Source organism: Psittacula echo (genome assembly GCF_963264785.1).
Source record: "Psittacula echo genome assembly, chromosome: 6".
NCBI lineage: Eukaryota > Metazoa > Chordata > Aves > Psittaciformes > Psittacidae > Psittacula > Psittacula echo.
In genome coordinates this window covers 70,707,976-70,728,908 of record NC_137743.1, presented here as the reverse complement: position 1 = coordinate 70,728,908, position 20,933 = coordinate 70,707,976, and the positions used below count along the sequence as shown (strand labels likewise).

Sequence of the window (20,933 nt, the reverse complement as noted above, 5' to 3'; positions counted from 1 at the left end):
CCAATTTAAATCTCTTACGGGATTACCAGGAATGACTCTGAGCTAAACTTTTAATGTGATCTGCAGCTGACCAGCGTGAACTCATGGCATCAGAGCCGTGAGGAACCTCCGGCAAAACCACAGGGTGTCACTGTGCGCAGAAACTCCAGGTCCGGGACTGCCTCTATATTGCTTCAGACCACCCTTAAATTAACTCCTTTCCAAATAATACCATTTAGTTAACAGTAAAGTTATTTGTTCCTTTTCCAGCACAACAAAGTTAAGCTTAATCACAAACCTGCACTGCCTATTACACTCTGACCCTCCACAAAAAGGAGTTCTGTCAGTGCCCAGCTCGGCTGGGTGCTAAGGGGGTCTGAACAGTGCTCCAGACAAAATGAGTCCAGCACCCAAGTTCAACACAGCGCAAATCCTGTGGCAAACCTGTGGTCTGCATCGGCAAAACAGAGCAGGGAAAACAGAACTTTGTAGGGATTTAATGAACTAGCACTGGAGTTAGTACAGCTGGAGAAGAACTCCAGTCAGTGCTTAATAAGAACTCTTGCTCATGAAGTGAACTAAGTAATGACAGTCACATTCATATTCATGGCATCTTTGAAATTACAGGTTAGTTTGCTCACCTAAGTAAAAACAAGTGAGAAAACTGAAGAAAACTGGTGTGATAAGTGATGTGAAATCTAAAATCCTTGGCCTTTTCAGAAGGTTGATGGTAATAAACCAAAGTCTCAAAATGTGCAAAGTAAAACTTTAAAGGTACGTGATAACCTATATATGACTCTCTTTTACGCACACCTATTTAGGAAAAATTCGAATCTCTCTTTCAGATTGAAACATACATAAGAAAAATTTCCTTATTCTTGAAGCAAATAAAAGTAAACCAGGTAAAAAAAATAAAGACCGATTTTTCTGGCATGAGGCAGAAGAGGAGCCTGATAGCAAGCATTTCTGAGTGCCCCGGGTGGTGCTGGAGGGCCAATCAAGCTAGAAGAAGACCTTGGAAAAATAGATTTTTCACAGAGAGATGGAACAAGGCAAAGGACAAGGACTGAAAATTGACCTAAAACACAACGTGGTGTCTTAAAGTTTGTCCAACTGTGCAGAAGGAGAACTCACCTCATTGCAAGGTTACACTGACACAGAATCTACTATAACACAAAAGCAGATGTCAATAAAGATTATATCTTTTCTGCACGGAGTAAGGTCAGTTTCCACATTCACAGGGTAACCTCACCTGGCCTGAAACCTGACAGGGAAAGAAAAGACTCGCAAAAAGGAACTAGGAGGTCAGTGGAGGTGAAGACAGCTTTTGAGAGGTTAGAGGAGAGCCAGAGCCATTGAGTGACTGTCAGCAAACACTCAGAAAAAGAGGTTCAAAAAGCAGAGATGTACCTTGAAATGAACGTGCCCAAGCAAAACATGCTGCCAGACTACTAAATGTCTGCAAATAGTGGCTACTGCTTTACCAAATATTTCCAAAGCTTGTAGACAAAACCTTCCCAAATAGTTTGTAATTACTTTGTCAATAGACTCAGTCAAGGTATCATTTTGTGTAAAAGACTTAATGTGTTCATTGAGTATTTTCAAATACAGAAGGAAGCTACATACCTTGAGAAGACAGTTACCCAGAGTTGTGAATTCATGAGTAATACTGAGTAGTATTAGTAATGTGTTACTTTTCAGCTGCTTGCTTTATTTGTGTTCAGTCTGTGTTCAAGGGACATATTGAAGAGGTTAAAGATCAAAACACAGCTAAGGCAAAGATCATGAAGAAAAATCTACGGTTACCAGAAACATAATACTATCCAGTCCTCTGATAAACATTTACCTAATAGCTTCATATGCAGGAATCAATTGTGAAGGAAAATGGCTCAGAACTGACCCACTGACTGCAATCTTTGTAGTGGAGTTACAGCTGCCATAGCTATCACTGCAAGCAGTTCCTTTCTCAGTTGTGAGCTGAACCAGTGCTCTAAAATAAATTTCTTCTAAAATAAAACCCAGAAACAGCAGCCAAAACTAAAAAAGTCAAACATTTCTTAGCATGCTATAGCTCATAAAGCCACTATAAAATATATCACAGCTGAGAAGTTGTGTGTTGCACATTCTGGAAAGTGACATTTATCAGGGGAGAAGAAAACAAATACAAAACAATAAAACTCTTCCTTAGCCAGTAATTATTATTGCTGCCTTTGCAGTTTCCTTCCTTTTGGAATAATACATAAAGGATTTCAGTCAGAATGTGTTGTAAAGCTAGTCCTGGCCAACTGCTTGTGGCTTGTTTGTGATTAGAATGTACATGTATTAAAGCTCCTAGCACACGTGTACAATCTTATGTGTGAATTAAGTGTGCTATTAATAATAGTACTTCTTGGGGTTTATAACTCTTTTTACAAGAAGAAGATGCAACTACCGTTTTTTTTGTTTGTTTCATTCATGGTTTGGCTTTCTAAGCTTTCAAACAGTCAGCAAAATGAGGTTCACAATCTCATTCTCACCAGCAGCACGACTAGGTGGGACAGAAAAGATAGGGCAGTCAGTGTTAACTCAAAGTCAGCTGTAATTTCCAAAGGCTTTTTCCAGAATTTCTGCTAACCCCACTAAATACCAGAGACGGAGGTGACCCTGGTTGTGGTTTTATACAACTCCATCTGTACAGTCACAATGAGAAACACCTCACTGTGATTCCTGTGGAATGAGCTGTTGTTCCACACCCTCCTACAAGAAGTGCTGTACACATTAAAGCCTAAGTAAGTCACGCACTAGCATCAGCATTTTAGGAGGCTTGAAAGCACATTTCTAAACAATTACAGCCGTGCTGTCTGCTTACTATATTTCAAAAACAGACAGTAAAAACATAATGTTGATCTGGATCAAAAATCTTCTGAAACACAACTCTTTAAAAGGAAATGTATTTTTTCCCTCCTACCCCTAGTCATTTCTTAGTTTACCAGCATAAATTCACTTCAAAGAGAAAAGATTATAAGATAGCATTTAGTAATACAAACATGTGGCATTCAGACCAGCCGGGCGTGTAGGTTAAATTCCTCCCTGATTCTGTAGCGGTCCTGCAGATCCTAATATGGATAAGGTGGAGCAAGTGCTGCAGCTACAGAGTGGTTGATTCCGGAGGTGCTGCTGCTGGTGGTGATCAAGGAAAGAGCAGGAAAGTTCATCCAGATCTTCTATGCTTTCTGCCACTGCCTGAGAACAGCCATGGCAGGGAATTTCCAAAAGACTTGAAGGGAATACTGTCACCAGAAGCCACTGGGTGGTGGAGGCTCAGTACTGAAAGGTTTAGGCTATGTGATGTCTTGGTACCAGGGGAAGCAGTACTGTAGGATGCATTACAGTTCACTGCTTTATTGAACTTTCTATCTGCCTTTCTCAAGCCCATTTTCTGCCCAGTATGACCCTTCTCTGCTTGTCTCATCAGAACAAAGAACGTGGCCTCAGGTGAAAAACATGACCTTTAAAATGCACATTCGTCTACTTAGCACTGCTAACTCTGCAAGTGTGGTTTGGTTCCACAAGGTGAATAATGCCAAGACATTAATTCTCTGGTACGTCTGCATTCAGGTATTTCAGGGCAAACATAAGCAAAGAGTGAGCATGTAACTTTGTGCTTCCTTCTACTATGATATACTCTTGGTGCTCCAGTATAGCTGTTTGAGAAAAATATAAGAAGTGATGATTTTATATACAGACACATGAATAGCATTCTGAGGGGGAGAAGGAGAAAATAGAGGAACAGAGCTCCTTCCAATAAACATAGAGTCGAATACTACCCTAAAACTGCTTTGGTTTCAGTAAAAAGAGACTTTGCTGGTCCAGCTGATCTCATTTCCACCACCTGGTGACACAGCTCAGACTCACAGGAGAGCAAAGCTAAGCTCTACACCTCCCTGAACTCTCTGAATTTCTGCAGCCTTGTGTAGTTGGAAAAAAACTCTGCCATGATTGATAGCTTTGTTTTGTTTAGAGTGTCTGCTAGCGTTTAGTCCAAACTGATGAAATTCCTGCTTTCTGTGTTATTTTGAGGGGAAGTTTTAACTTTAGGTACTCCATATAAAGAGTTAAATTTTATCTCTGAAAGCTCAATAAACGGGGCTATCTTGATTGATGTTTTAAGTGCAACCCCTTCCCAATATTCTGAACATAATGAGGTTAGTGCTAAAAGCTGGATTCTCTCTCATCTGTCTGCATTATCTATTTATTCCGCACACGTCACCATGGTAAATGAGTGCTGCATTAAGTACTAAATAGTTGAGGTCAGACAAAGCCTGGGTTGGTTTATTCCCCCCTCACAAAGCCTGAACACTTATTAATGGATTTTAGTTTATTACCTGAGGTTAAAAAAATAAAAATAAAATATCAGTATTATCACATTATTGAAGTATCTCAAAACAAACTACTTTGACATCCTTATTCAAAACCTTTTGTTTTACAATGTTTAAATGGACTTAATTTCAAGCAGCCTTTAAAATTATTTACTATTTTTGAAAAACACTCAAAATACAAACAGAATGTTTGCCACAGGCTAAACTGGACATATCTTGATCCAAACATTTCTTTTCTTTTAAAATGCTACCAACCCCCTAAATCTTATACTCATGTAGCTGTACTAAATACTGCTTAAGTACTATAAGAAGTAGTTAACTACACCTATGCATTTAATTTTTTAAATAGAAAATCCACCATCTATTTAGAATTCTCACCAGAGCGAACTATTGGAGATATATAATGGTCTAGTGTGAGGCATCCCTGCCCATGGCAAGGGGTTTGGAACTAGATGATCCTAAGGTTCTTTCCAACCCTAATCATTCTATGATTCTTCAAGTATTTGGCACAGTGTACATCTGTTAGGGTTTTTCTAGCAAAATGTTAAGCCTTATGAATGCAATGAAGTTAGAGAACCTGTCCAAGTAACTTACCAGGTTAAGCACTTGTGCACACTGATATTCTGTTACCCATGGCATAACCCTTTGTCATGTTAATATGCACTGAGGTGATAACAGAGGTAAACATTCTGAAATCTTATCAGTTCTGACACTGAATAATCAAGCAGCTGGAGATCTGTAACATGAAGCCATATATATTAAAAATGATTTGCAAATAATCTCCTGGGGTGGAAGAAGGCTGTTTCTATGGTGCTTTTGTATAACGAATGAGGAAAACAGATGAAGAGTACAAGGTTCAACTCTAAAAATATCTCCTTCACTTTCAGATAGTTCCATGGACGTTGACCCTTCCAACACAAACCCAGCAGGAGGCAGGGAGCAAGAGGAACAAGTAATGTCATGGTACACATTAGGAGCTTAGCTGCACTGATACATGAAAAAGTACATCAATTCACCTGTTGGGGATTTAAGGCCGAAATGAGATAAACGTATTAATACAATTCCACTCTTAGTGGGAGCAAGAAAAACTTATGGGTTTGGCTTCATGTCCTGTCAGCTGCACCCCTTCTCTGATCTAGGCCACAAATCTGAGTCCTGGTTGTGACTATCCAACCTCTGTTTCCAGTCTGCTGGGCTAGCTCAGGCCTTTCCACATACCAGAGCTTTCTCAGGCGGTGTTTGCATCCTATGCTCCCCTGTCTCACAAAGGGAAGGCAGGCTCCAGCGAACAAGAAGGACTCATCCTTGTTTTGACTGAATTCAGTCACTTCGGCCAACTAGACCATAGTCAGTAGAAGCAACTAAGCTCATAAGGATTATGTGTTATGTAAAATGTACCTTGCAGTTGCCATTAAACACTGAAAATGAAGGAAGCATGGATAAAAATAAACACAAAAAATGAAGAAAAGACAATTTTGACCAGACCACGCAGAACACCTTTTTGTTTTGACCTTCTCTGAGTAGTTTTGAGACCCCTTTCCTCATTACAGCATTACTGACTAAAGAGACAGTCCAGACTCTACTTGGATCGCATAACAAATAGTACGCGTTTCTTACTGTTTCACATTATGTGTTTTACACAATGACTAAAATGTTCCCAGGGAATGTTTCTATTTGTGAGCTAGTGTGTTCATGACCTCAGAAAATAGTGAAAATGCATCTGTCTGCTTTGGTGATAACCTTTCAGATGGACACAGCAGTGCCTGGTTCATCCCAACCAACTCAAAACTTGTTCTCTGGCCTGTTGCCTTTACCATACTGCAGGGAGCATGACAGCTCTTTCAGCAGGTGATGGCAATGACATATAAAATCCTCACCCTATCATGAAAATGGACCATTTTAATGAAATACACTAAGGAAAAATTCTTTTTTCCTTTTTAATCAAATGTTTCTGTTTGGAACCTGTGAGCTGTTGCTTCTGGCTGTGTTATAAACAGCTCAAGCACAGTTTCCTGACTTTTTCCTTCCTTTTTTTTTCTTCTTTTAAAGTCACTGAACTTTCTGTTTTCATGGATCACATCATGGAGTCTTTACTCATACTGCGTATTTGTGAGGAACTTATGCTATGGGTTGTCCCAGGACTTCTGTCAACCTGAACTGCAGAATAAATTCAAAGTAGCCCAAATGAAAGAGCATCTAAGAATAACGTATGTAGGTAATAAAAAGGGATGCAGCTTGCCACTGAACATTTGCAGTCAGACATCAGCATGCAAACAGCAGGATATTTTCAAGGACAGATATTTTCATCTCTGTAATTCATCTAATACCAGAGAGGTCTTATGCAATGTTTGTTTTATATATTTCATTGTTTCACAGTGTCAGATAGTCCTTTCCAGCACAGGCTGAAAGAACATGAAGGTCCTTGCTGTCGTGACAAACAGTGCCTGATCTCTGAGCATTCTGGTGCCATTGATAACGTACACTGAGCTATACCGGTCCTGTAGGGTGAGTGGATGCAAAACTTTTTCACTGCTTATTGCCATAACCCCTCAAACTCCGAGACTGAAATAAAAACAGGCAGCACACTTAAATGGTATCCACAGCATATAGAAAAGCCAGCTAGTCTGACACAAAAAAATACAGCTAATGACAGATTTTATTAATGTGTTGCTTTTCTGAATGCTTTATTACCACATTAGAAACCTAAGTTTGCAATTGGAAACAGCTGCTGTTTGGCTTACTCACTTTCTATTTCCTGAACCAAAGTAAGCACTGTGTTCTAACAGAATCTCAAGCTTTTGAAAAACATATCAGTTTTCATGAACTGTGAGACCAGGAGCTCTCTGCTAATTCAAGTTTCAATGAGACTTTTGCCTGAGAAAGTGTAGCAGAACTGCTTTACAATGCCCAGAAACAGCTGCCTCCTACTTAGTAGGTCTTTTTGGATCCCAGTTTATTTTGTCTTGGGAGAAAAAAAAAGGTGACTATTAGATATAAACGAAACACATTCAATCACCTAGAAGCATAATCTAACAGATATTAGTCACAAAAGTTAATGTTGGGTAAAGCATGTCACATTTATCCCCTCAAGGATGGGGTGCTGATATAGTTTGCATCATTAGAAAAGCACATCTACATGTGGTAACTATCGTGCAGAGAAAATCTAGATCCAATTTAGCATTAAAAAACCCCAAAATTCTAATCTACTTTGGGTTGTCATGGGATTGCCACAGGTATAAGGACAGTTTTTCCTTCCACTACCAATCTGTCTATGCTGTTTGTCACTGCACCAAATATTGAGGCTGCTCAGAGCAGACCTTTAGGCAATGGCAGTAAACTGAAAGGCATGAATTCCTCTCTGAACAGCAGAAAATCAGCTGGGAGCAAGACATAAAAACTGCTAGTGAATAAAGACGAGCTGCAAGCAAGTTCCTTGTCTGGAAACAGGTACAGCTTGCTTATCTTCAAGTTGTTATTTCCAGTCTTCAGAAAACTGAGACATGCTGAGTTGTACTTGGAATACATGTTTTATACTGCTTTTGCAGTGACAATATACCATTGCTGCCTTGAAATGAGATTTGCAAAATGCAAAAAGGCAGCAGTTATCAAAACACATTGCTACGTTTTTTCTTATTTCCAAACACCAAGTAACGTTTACATTACAAGCAAGGAAGCCAAAACAGGCAACTGAGCACAAAGGAGAGCTGGAAACAGCAAAAATGTAAAAAGTTCAGAAATGCAAAAGTTCATCCTAGTGTTTATGCATATTCTAATACTTCAAGAAGATTGAACATTTCAGCACAAGTTGAACAGCCTTTGCCAGCCAGACTGTTTGATATTGCGTGGCTCTGTGACAAAGCCAAACTGGCATTGTCTTCTGATCAAAGCAAGCCCTAATAGCATTAAACTTGAGGAGCCTGGCATGCTTTCCTCTCTCACCATCACTACAATGTCACCAGCTTTTTCTTGAGCTATTGCAGTATGATATTCTGCTAGTTTAAAGCATGGTCAGACTTTTATTCTAGATTATACAAATTTTAACATCTATTCTGCTATGCTTGATAAGGTGACAGGAGGTTTATGGCAGTGCAGAAAAGGTTGCTTTCAGGGTACGGTTACACACAGTTTCTGTTTGTTTGAATGATATTGCAAGAAAAAGAGGAAGAAGGAGATCTTTGGCAATTTTTGAATTAAGTCCTTGTGCAGCATAATAGTTAAATGTGTCTTTAAAACTAAGCATATGTTTTGTTCTTTCTTATAAATGACAGACATGGAGCAACTGTGGTTATAGCAGGACACAAATGGATTACCCCAGTAACCCATGGAGGCACCCTGCACAGGATGAGATGCTGAAAATTTTTGTAGTTCTGTCCATGAATATTTGTATTTGCTTTCACAGATAGTAAAAGGGTCTTATAACTTCAAATAAAAGTAAAACTGATTAGATATTATGAAGTCAAATATCAGATGCTCAGGAAAATATAGCCCCATTGATGGTAAGTGAAGCAGAATAGAGTTAATTAACTTCATAACTAGACTGAGTTTGCTAGCACTAGCTTCTCTGCTCAGATGTGACATACAACCCATCAAAGAGCACTTTACAGAACACTTCTTACAGAAAGAGTTAAGGGTTTATTCACTTATGCTGCTTCACAAGCTCATTTTGTCCACCTCAATCACTGTTACCGCTGCAATTCAGATTTCTCTTTTGTGATTTTGATTGCAATTAGATATGGTACCAACCAGAGTGAACACGAGAAAATGCACCAGTCAATGATACTAGGCTGGATATTAGCTCCTTCAGTCATACCTACCGCCTATCTTTCGATCATTTAGTGTGGTCTAGCACTGTCTCCTTGGAAGTAAAGAAGCCAAGCAGACTTTTCATACAGTTTTGGAGTAGCAGTCATGGGTTTAAAATGACTTAGCCTTAGTAGATATTCTATCCTCACTTTATAGCACAAAGGACCTGACCTAAATCAGTGAAGACAGATTCCTGTCAAAGTGTAGTAGACATAAGGGGTGGATGAGAAGACTTAGAAGAAAACAACTATTTTAGATATTTGTACAGCACAACTCAAACTGAATTTATTGTGAGGTTCTGAAACGTCCAAAGGCATTTTACTGCCTTCTGGTTTCCAGATGGGTCTGTATCCAGACACCAGAATACCACAAAAATGCTGCTTTTTTTCCTGCTGCAATCAGAAGCAGCTGCAACAGAAGATTATAGAAAAGTCTGATTCTTAGAAAATGCCTGTCTCTGTTTTACAAAATAAAAGTAGTTTATATATGTGAATGAGCTTTGCAGGGCATCCAAACATTTAGAATTGCATTAGGACACACATTTCAAACCCTTGCAAGCATATCTTTCCCTAGCTGTTTGCTCCTAATGAGGGAATTGGGAGCATTCCAGCACATAAAATACAAGATACAGGATTCTGGTATAGCCCAGCTATAATTTAATAGGTGACTTTGACAGTATCACTTAAATCTTCTGCTGCTCAGTTTCCCTATTGACCTAGGGAATCACGCTTCTAAAGTGATTGGTTAAAGTGTGAAGTCAACACCCTTACTATTATTATTTTATTGACTGCAACCATATGCAGTGGTGAATTTCACTTTTTTGGAGGCAAATTGTTATTCAGCATCCTACTGAATTATATTCAAAATCCAATAGCTGACTAGCATTTTGGGCTTTAACCAGCAAGGTGTCAAGAGCCCCTAGGATTAGGTATACAATGAAAGTTGAAGGTATAATAATTTTAGAAGCTGTACAGCCCTTACAAGACCAGGACCATAAGGAATTTTGTTCCTGTTTGTGCTTCCGTTGTAAAGCTCTTGTCCAATTTGATTTTGCAGCCCTTGTATTCAGCAGATTTGCACAGCTACATGTGCATACTACATGTTCAAAACACTTGTCCATATCAAGCATACCATATGGAAAGATGCGTGCACATGCTTATGCATGAACCACATGGTGAGGTGCAGGAAAATGAAGGTGCTTTAAAGATTTTATTTTTCCCAACTTTTTATAAAATTAATAAACAAGACAAGGTTATAATTTAACCAAAGAATACCTTCATTGCTATTAGTTCCCAGCATCTAGTAAGAGGGGACAATATCTAAATAAATAATTATATACAAGTGAAGGTGAATACTAACTCTTGGGCTTATATGGAAGTTGCCTGATATTTGCAGCAATTCTGACTCATAATAAAAATGATTTATTTAAAGATTTATTATGAACATTGCAGGAAAGGAGATAACAGACATGCACCACTGTTTACAGTAAAATTTCCTGTAAATTAAAAAGAGTTCTTATTCTCTGTTTGGCTTTGATTTGGTACTGTACCAAGTATCTGTTTATAAAAGGAAATATGACAGTACAAAGTGTACAAAGTGAATTGCAAAATAAATCAACAGTCAAGGTGAATTTGCTTTAAATTAAGTCCCAGCAACACAGAGGCTCTAGATCTCATTAAGGTAAGGAAAGTCAGTCTAAGGCAGATCGTTCATGCAACGTTACTGAAAGCTGAACTGCCTGAAATTCAGGCCAGAAAGCTACTCTACAAACTAGGATTGGTGTTAGCCCCTCAGCAAATGTGTCAGTCACTCTCAGTGTCAGAAGAATATAACCTGAGCCATATGCCATGCTTGAACCTCCCTAATCTGTGTGCTGTGCTACAGAGATCTCAACCCCAAGAGCAGGGCTCTCTAAAGGGTTTTTTCTGCACACTTCTGAGAAAGTTCAGCTACTGGAGGCCATCAGCACAGCGCAGTAAGTGGAGATCCTAATAGAGCTAAGATGATTTTATTTTACTGAGGTACCAGTGCACACAGTAGCAACCTTAGAGACATGCTAGTAAGAAAGAGCCTGAACTGCTTGTAGAAAAAAGCTTCAGGTGATGAAGAGATAAGGATGGGAAAAATCGTTGCAGAGCACTACAAATAAAAGTTTGGTATAAAGCAGGTAGCATGTTTTAAAGGGACTATGTCTTGAGGACTTTTTCCTGTAATCAGTTTTCCTGAGCTTTCTTGCTTATAATACTCTCTAAACAGCTTATTAGAGTCTTTCTGGAGTCGCATTTATGTGACAAAGTATGTTGCAAACTTTAATTGTCCCATCCTACAGCAAATCTTTTGGAGGAGTGCTGGGTGAAGGTAGTGCATTCACAGTTAAAAAGGAATAATGAAACCAGGCATCATATGTTTCATCAGAAAACTAGAAAGCAACCTGTTCTGCAGAAGCAATTCCCATAGTTGAATTAGCCCTGGAGCCACCCTGGTATATCTAGAGACTGGAGAAGCAGGACTAGGATTTTATAGGCCTCCAAAGTATCCAGCCAAGGAAAGAAAATGTTCCTGAATGGAAGTGCTGGATCTGGGTCATATTAATTCCCCATGTACATGCAACGAAAGATTTACATGGAGAATAAAATCCTAAAATTATTGACATTATCTGGAGGCCAGAAGTTACATGTCTTTATGGGGTTTACTCCAAACTGTTCTAAGATCCATTATCTGATATTTAGTGCTATGAAATTAATGCTGGATTTTTAAAATCATGTAGTTACTAAAACCAATTTGCAGACAAGCCTGTGTATACAAGTTCAATGGCTTAAAAGGCACGTTACCTTTTAAGGCACTTACCCGGGGGCACATGTTCATTCATGATGACAAGGGATGCTGGTGTAGGCCGCCTTTTCCTGATCTGTAACAGGCATAAGACAAAGAGATTTATTAGATTGCAGTTATGCACATAAAGCAAAGTAAAAAATCCTTTGGGTGTCCTCCTGAGTATAGACCAGGCAAAGTTAAAAAACTAAATACTTAAAGAACAGCAGCACATCACTGTCTTACTGACTGCTTGTCTGGGCTGACAGTGATCTGGGTCATGCTGCCGCTTGTACATAGAAAACAAAGGCATGGGGAAGAGCTTTCCAAAATACCTTTAGGATTTGCAGTCATCTTGAATAAGGTTTCGGGCATGTATTGCTGACATGTATCAGTCATATCTTAAAATATTGCCATTTAGCATTGAGTCAGGAAAATTATTGCAGTAGTTTGTGTGCTTATGTGCACGAATACCTTGTACTGCTACACCTCTCACAAGTAATCATTAATAATACTGCTTTGTGAGTGCACTTGCAAGTTGATACTGTGTGCCTTCCAATGAATTTATGATATTTCTAAGCTGTGGCCAGAGATGTTACTATTGCTCTTTAACAAAAGAAAAGCAATACTTAAGACTTTCAAAAGAATATTTTCAGAGCACAACACAACTGATCTTTCATATCAATATATAATCCTTATTTGGATGCAATTCTTATTCAGAGCTTATTTGGTTAAGTGCTTTTGTTCCATTAACAGACATTGAACTACATGATATTGGACTACCCTCTTATAATGCATACATTTGTTTTGAAAGCTTTGTGTTGCTTTGCTAAAGCATCCAAGCTATTGATATTCTATAGAATTTAAGAGAGGAACCAGGAGTATGCAAGCTAGAAACCGTTCAGACACAAAGCCTCAATGTCAGGGCATTTGTTCTTTTTTAGTTGCTGAGCCAACATCTGTATTTAGCTGGGTTCAAATTTTGCTTTCAGAGGTGTAAGTGGAAAATTACATCATCAGGGTTAATGGGTTTATTTCAGATTAGCATAACTGTAGCTGACAGCAGAATTTACTACTTTAATTTCATCACATACCCACAGTGAAACTGTATCGCACTTGGGACTAAAGTCGCAATAGAAAAAAAGGGCTGCCCATAAATGCAGGGCAGAATTTGGGCCACAGCATTTCAAAAGCCATGGGAATTCTGGGAAATCCTAATCCTATGGTTCTCACAGATTTCAGAAAAATATCAAAACACATCCTGCTTGAATTCATTGCAGGACTGTTACAAAAAGCATGGACATTTTGCAGAAGTACCTATGGACACATGAAGATCTGCAGCAATTCTCTCCTGCACCCTTCTAGTATTTCTTCATTGAGTGGTCACTCAAAACTTATTTTCTAGTAAAGGTGGCTGCCTTTTAAGAGACATGACATCAGAATGTTCAGGAAACCAGATACTTGTCCTAAAGCTCAAATAATTTCATAGCTAATGACACAGAACTGTCAAGGTTATAACATTCCCCTGCTATCATCTAAAAGTAGGCTTACCAAAATAGAAGCATATGTTGAGAAGGACTCGGGCTGAGCGAATATACGGGGTCACCTAATTACAGTTTATCCAGCTTTTCTCATAAAATTCCCTGTGTCCTTCTGTATGCACATCTACACATATCTGTACTCAATAATAGATATCTTTTCCTCCTTAGACATCTGTATTGCTATATATATGTATGTCTATGTTTTGGAAGTGAATCAAAAGCTAAAATAGCACACACATAACTTCAACACTGACATAAGTCACATATATTTCTACACCTATATATTTTTCAATATGCAAAACCCTGTAACAATGACATAAAGAAGACCATATTAAAAAAAAAAGAGAAATATAAGAGATAACTGAAGTGATAACTATTGTGCAAAACATAAACTATATTTTCTCATGTTAAAATGAATGGTAAGTAAGCTGTCTCCTGCACAATATTTCCATTAAGTACCTATTATCAGCTTCATGTTTTGCTTGATGTAAAAATAATATACGTCAGTTGATTTTTTGAGGATGCATATTATGTATTAGGGTACAAGTCCAGTTACAGAAAAGGCACAACATATATACTGAAAAAACCTGCCCAACGTAAAGAAGCCTTATTCTGGCTAGAGGACACATCCCCCTCCCTCTTTGGTATATCCAGACATCGCTATAACCTCCAGAGCATTTGAACTATAGTTACGTTAATGTAAGTTAGAAAAGCATTTAGGCCACAAGTATTACCTGTTCTGACCACACACCTTGCCCCCATTCCTACCCCATTCCCTCAAAACAGTGAAAGAAACTCATCTTCCTTACCTGCTCAGCTGCCTCAGGATCTATTTGACTCTGAAACAGTGGCACAGCAAACTGTATTTTTTTAGGGCTATTGGGCTCCATCGTGGTGCTGAGGTGAGTCAGAGGAGAGAAGAGAAGAGAAGAGCCTGGAGCTTGAGACTTGGTCTGCACCTCTCCCGGGCACCCTCCTCACAGCCAGGCTGTGTGCTCCTCAGTAACAGCTGCAACTCCCAACTTAGCACAGGAATCTGCGTGAGCCGAGCAGCTCCCTTATTGCACATCCATGGAGATGCCGTTGGCTCGGCTATTTTCTTTTTTCCCCCTCTCCCCTCTCTTCTGCAGTCCTTCAGATCCTCTCAGCACAAAGCTGAAAGGAACAATAAGCTAATTGTGTACCAGTTCACTTCTACATATGCCAAGCATTCACTCAGAAGCTAATTGAAAATGCAATACTAGCATTGCATGGCCTGGAGCCCTGGGATTTGAAAAAGAGGATCTCTCCATCGTACATTACTAACTGGCTGCTCAGAAGTGCAATGCAAGCTCCCTCTGAGTATTGCTGATGGGCTCTTAATTATTGATGAACACAAATCAGGAAGTTTTCAGATTTTGGGGGTGGAGGTAGCAGGAGGGGTGGATGTAATAATTTCATCTCTGTTACACTGTGCCAGAACAGCTTTCCTCTTCTCATGTATCACACATTTGCCTTTGCTCTCTCAAATCCCTTCCTAAATCTCTTAAAGGAAGATTTTTGGTAGTGATGCTACACAGATGCCTACACTTCCATGAAGCTTATCTGGTGTGCTAAGTAGGTTTGCACCTTGGGCTGGGTTTTCAGATTTAGACTGTGATTTCTTCTGGTGGGCTCCATCTCACATGACTTCAGATACTGAGAACATCCATATTTACACCATCTATCTGGGCTCTCTCATGCTAGGCACATCAAATGGCATTTCATCCTGTCCTCATTAAGTGGAATATAGTGTTTACTGGAGACGACATTTTATCCTTATTAACCCTAGAAAAAGTAAAGATACCTCAGACTAGTTACCTCACTTCTAGATGGCTAAAATTCAGAGGGTCAAATCCTACTTCAGGATACAAAATTTGTGCCTTCTTCCAAGACCACAAAAAGAATTTGGCCAATCATACCAATAGTACCCTTTGGTGAATATAACTGATTTTCACTTTTCATGTCACCTTAATTCAGAAAAAGTGTATGAAATGATGCACAGCAACCACTGACTTCACCTACCTCGTTCCTTAGAGCACCTGAACGCTGCCAAGCAGCAGAGCTCCTGTGACAAAGGTATGCTTGATGCCAAAACTGCAACCACGGATGGAAAATGCCCTAGAGCCAGTCCACATGACTATGCTGAAAGCTTAGGTGTAGGCTGAAGAGCGTCGGACCAATCTCCTGTTACACAGTACCGCCAGCAGCAGAGAAAGAGAAAATGAGGTACAGCAGGAAAACCCAGACTGGCTCAGCTCACTACAGAATCAACTTCACCTGGGATGGGCTACCTGCAGAGAAAAAGTGCATTTTGGTCAGGTTTTTTGAGGCCCTGGAAACAGGGAAAGGAAACAAAACCAGCCAGAACAAAGAGCAAACGTGAAATTTATGGGAAGGAGTAAAAACTTGACTCTGCTCTGACAGACTGCAGTGGGAAACAGAAGCAGCTGAATTCAAAGCCAAGGCTGGACATCACCAAAACTCAGGAGTTTGAAAACATGTTCCTTGTTCACCGAAAGGACTAAAGATTTTCACATCTCATCACAAGTTTATTCAGAGTCACTGAGTATTTTTCCATCTGTGCCAATAGAGGAGGCAGGGAAGGAGTGGGGATCTTGGTTAAGAACAATACACAGGCTGCACACAGCAGAACAAACCAGCAAGTCATGAAATATTTGTTTGACTTTGATTTATACAAATGAAAATACATTATTGGAATACCAGGGTATTTCTGGACAGAGGCAAGCACACCAGCTAGTTTGTTTATGAAGAACCTGGTAAAGCTGATGAGGTGAGAATACACTAAAATTTAAACAGCCATCTGACTCAGTGATAAAAAATAACTCTCACTGAGGGCTGAAATTTCCCTTCTCCAAATCAAAACTACTGTGTACCATAATGATTTCCAGCTGTTGGCTAGTAGCTGGCACATTTCCTGTTGGATTTATTGTGATTGTTTAGGTGGCATTAACTTAGAATTATAGAACCACAGAAGAGTCCTGCTTGGGGAGGACTTTTGGAGATAACTGGTCCCACCTGCTTCTCAAAGCAGGGCCCAAGATCAGGTTATCCAGTACTAAGGTGAAATGCTCAGTTTCATTTACCACAACAAATGAAAGAGAAGCACAAAATAGTGATGTTCAGTGTTTCATACAATCATTTTTAAGCCTTCACTTTTTGTACAAAGACAAGTCATAATTTGCTTTATAGTCATCCACAGACATAGCCAGAGTGCAACTGCAGCATTTCTGCTGGTACAGCTCAGAGTCTAAGACACTAAAGTAAGAGAGGCACATGCCACTTTCACTAAGGACAATTAGAGAGTTGTTTCCAGGACAGTCCAATTATTCAATTTCACAAGTCCTTCACAAACAGACATGCCATTAACTTCACTGACAGCTTCAGACAGCAGGTATACACAGGGATACAGCCTTGGGGGAGGACATACACAGGGATCTGAAGTTGTGGCTTTTCATACTTGGAAGAAAATAGTTTTTTATTTTCTCAGTCCTAAATAAGGTGAGGAAAAGGTCTCCCAGTTGCTTTGTTATAATATACATTAATAAGCAATGCATTTTAAAAATCAGGTTTCTCTAAAAAAACCTGTTTGCCATAAAAAATCTATTACAGCTGTCTATGAAACTTTGTGTATTAAATTATGCTACAATTAAAGTGTATGTTACTGTATTACAGGAGCTATAATTTGTATTATGAAGGATTACAATTTTTTATGTTAATGATAAAGTCAGTTGAAAAAACACATCCAGCTTGTGAAGGAACATTAAAACTTCAAGTGCTCAAAGGATTATAACGGTGTGTTTCAGCTCTAGATTGCTGTACATTGCTGCCTAAAAGAATCACGCCTCAAAATCATTGCTAGCAATGGTATCCAAGAAAAAAAATTCAACAATCATATGAAGAAACAAACCAACAAAAACACTTCTTGGCAGGTTCAGAAGGGAAGCAGACAACAGGACAGGACAAGACACAAGGGCAAATCCTTAATGGGGCTGTTATGTCTCAGAGAGAGGCCCACCGATGATGTGATGTGCAGATACTTGCCTCTGCAGCTCCCCTTCTCTGTGCCTATTTGGAGCTGGCTGCCCAGCAATCTTCATATGCACTATAACAACCAAAGTATTTTTAAAATAGTAGAAGAAGCATATTTCAGAGAGCACTCGGATATAGCATTTCAGGATTACTGCATCAGCTCACTCTTACACCTAATTTGCAGCACTGGATGTCTCTGGGCAAAGTGTGCTTGCATTTTCTATAGACTGCATCATAGTCTGGGGAAGAGCTGAAATGCATTTAAGTACTGCCAAATTTTTTCAGCTCATCTTCTGTTTTTAGTGCACTCCTCACAATATTTCAAATTCCTTCATGATTCAGCTAAAACTATCATGGATGAAAAAAATAATAGTAACTGTCTAAGATCTTTCCTTCCTATGTCATTCACTAGGTTCTGGTATGAAGCACTGCCTTTTAATATATCCTACTGGAATGATGAGCTATCAGCATATTCACAGCACAAATCCCGCTTGAGATATTTTCCCTGTTGTGTTAGGAGAGGTTTATATTTTTTCCTCAGCCAAAGACAAGGCTGCTGGGTTGTGAATTCAAGGGTCTTTGTCCTGCACTCTCCTTACACAATTTCCGTTGTGCCTGTGATCTGCTTCAGCTTCCCTGCTGTGGTCAGGGACTACTGCAGGAGGAGGAGGAGGAAGAGAGGAGAAGAAGGAGAAAGAGAGATGGAGGAGAGAAGGAGGAGAGGAGAGCTGGGGCTCATTGTAAAGCCAACCTGATTAAGGCTTTGGCTCCTAATTTTACCAGTTCACATGCAGAGAAACACTCAGTAATAGTTCTCTGATCCACCAGGCTGCCTTTGCAGAGGGAGGACTTGGCTTGGAAGTGGCACGTCTTCCAGAGTATCTCTTTAGACATAACTTTAATCCATGTTTTAGTTACTGATATGCGAGAACCTTTCCAAAGACGTGTTGATCATGCTCTCCTTGGGCTCTCTGGCTGAGACCTCTTGCATCTCCTCAGGGCACTGCTGGGCAGCCCCACAGCACAGGGGGAAGAAATGCTGCAGAATACAGTGCTTCCCAGCCGCTGCTTACTGGTTTTCTGCTATAGCCAAAAGGGACTTTAGCATGGCACTTCCTTCGGCCTTTTTCTAACAAACTGACAACGGTTTTCCACTGCTTTTGTCCCGACAGAGGCATCAGTATCACAGCTCTTGGTGTTGGTCATGGGCAGAAGGGAGGCAGAAAGCATGAACACTGGACAAGGTCTTTGCTGTGTACACCACACCTGTTCCTAGGTTTTCCTCTTGGGGGTCCATGCTGAGGGTTGCTCATAGATGCTAAGTTCAGACGCAAGCCTTCCAAGAATAAACAATGACATATTCAAAATGACCCTGAAAGTTTCCTTTCAAAATAGCTACATGCAGGCATTGCAATCTGAGTGGCTCCCACTGAACCTCTGGAAACACAATCTGCTGTTTATATGCAGAAAATGCAAAGAATTTTAAATCTGCAAGGGTGGGAGAACATAAAGGAGACCACATCTGCCTCATGAGCAGCAAGTGCTGCCACAGGCAGGTCAAGAAGAACAACAGCTGGCTTGCTGACCAACAGACTCAGCAGGACATTCAGTGAGAGTAGTTGGACTAGCAACAGCTTAACCCAAAATCCTGTCCACTGAACACTATGTTTGGACATGCTTACATACTAACTATGCACACAGATTCATAAAGCCTAGATAAGTGAAAAATACCGCTATTTCTATGATCTCTTTAGTTGAGATCATTCCTTCGCAGAGTAATTTTAATCATAATCAGTTTAAAGTTACCTTTATCTGAGGACATAAGAACTGATGCTATCTATTCAAGTCTTCCTCTGAGAGTTGCAGGTCTCCAGACTATCAAGTAATGTACAGCCATTTACTAGGTGCTATCCACTACCATCCATAGAATATACACATTCAGAACATAGGAAATGAGCTGGATTAATGGGACATAACCTGATTAGACAGTCAGAAGATCCATGTCTAATATGGACTAGTGTTCAATAGTGCAGGAACCAGAATTATGGTACTGGTTCTAGGGAGGTATTTGACCAGAAGTCATGTTAGAATTTGCTTCTTTACCAAGAAGAGTGTAAATCTAATATATCTTTCAATGAATAGAACTACTGCTGGCAGTTTACATGGACTTTAGAATGAAATTATAGTATCTCCATATTTAATCTTTAATGCAAAAATTGACTGACTGACAGTTGAATTAACTGAAATATAAAATTGAGTTTCTACTGTTTGGGCTTTTTTTGTTTGTTTGTTTGCTTTTTAACAAAAGTTAAAATACAGAACACAGAGAAGCTGAATAATGAAGGAAATTCTACAGTTTCAGAGTCTGGGTTAGAAAACTTGGTGTACAAACACACACTACCAGGCTAAACAAGGAAACTCATCAACTGGGCTATAAAAGCTCAATATGCCAAATTCAGGGCATGGTATTACAAGTCTGATTTTTGAGTCTGAGACTCTTTAAATGACCCTTCTTTCTTGCTTCCTGGTCCACCTCACAGGACAGGCTAGACCTAGAGAAGTCACAACTATCCTCAAGGTCCTGGCTGCAGCATCCACAAGGGAGCAACCAAGCTGGCCAGCCATGTCCAGCTGCACCCGATGTTTGTGACCTGGAGAAAGTAGCTGGGGCACAATTGTTTGCCATTCTTTATATAAGTGTGGGAGCAGCAGGAAAGGGTCTGCTCTGCGGTTAGGGACAAACCAGGAGCCAAGCGCTACACCAGTTTGGGCCATGCTCTCTCTGCAGCCCCACATGGCCTGAAGACAGCAGCAGAGCTAGAAGGCATCGCACTAAATTATTCAGGGATTGATTCAAATAAAAAGCCTTCTCCATGCAGGCTGTGCTCAAATTGTGGAACTCATTGCCACAGGATGCTATGGACACCAAAATTTTACATGAACTAGAAAAGCAATTAGATATATTCATGGAAAAGAAATCCAACAAGGATACTATCACTGGCCAGGGAATCCCAGAGCCACTGCTTGCTGAGAGTGGGAGGGTAGAGATGCTCCCCACATTCCCCTTGGGCTACACTGTTCCCAAAGAATATCATCTGCTGTTGGCCACCGTGGAGGTGAAGGAGCTGAACCTTTGGTTTCATCTTCAGTGACTGCTTTTATGTTACTAACTGCAACAAAACTCCAAGCATTTCATGAGACTTTGCTGATACACTCCTTGAATTTAAGAATAATCAATCCCTTTGCTGAGCTTTTTTTTCCATCCCTTATGCTGATTCCCCCTCCCCCAATAATAATACCTAATTTATTAAGTTCATATTTGAAACCTGCATTTTTCAATCTTTAGTGCAAGACATTGCCTTGTCTTTAT

At 39.7% G+C, this 20,933-nt stretch overlaps 1 protein-coding gene across 1 annotated transcript in view; it reads right to left on the bottom strand.

Annotated features, from left to right (window-relative positions):
- PPP1R1C (protein phosphatase 1 regulatory inhibitor subunit 1C) overlaps window positions 1–14,561 on the bottom strand; it is a gene marked incomplete at both ends in the record, with an annotated part of 53,825 nt that extends 39,264 nt beyond the window's left edge. The window contains 3 exon segments of the mRNA XM_080621751.1: window positions 11,988–12,048; window positions 14,302–14,424; window positions 14,427–14,561. Coding sequence (XP_080477877.1) covers window positions 11,988–12,048; window positions 14,302–14,424; window positions 14,427–14,561 — 319 coding nt within the window.
- Between the last annotated feature and the right edge of the window lie 6,372 nt (window positions 14,562–20,933).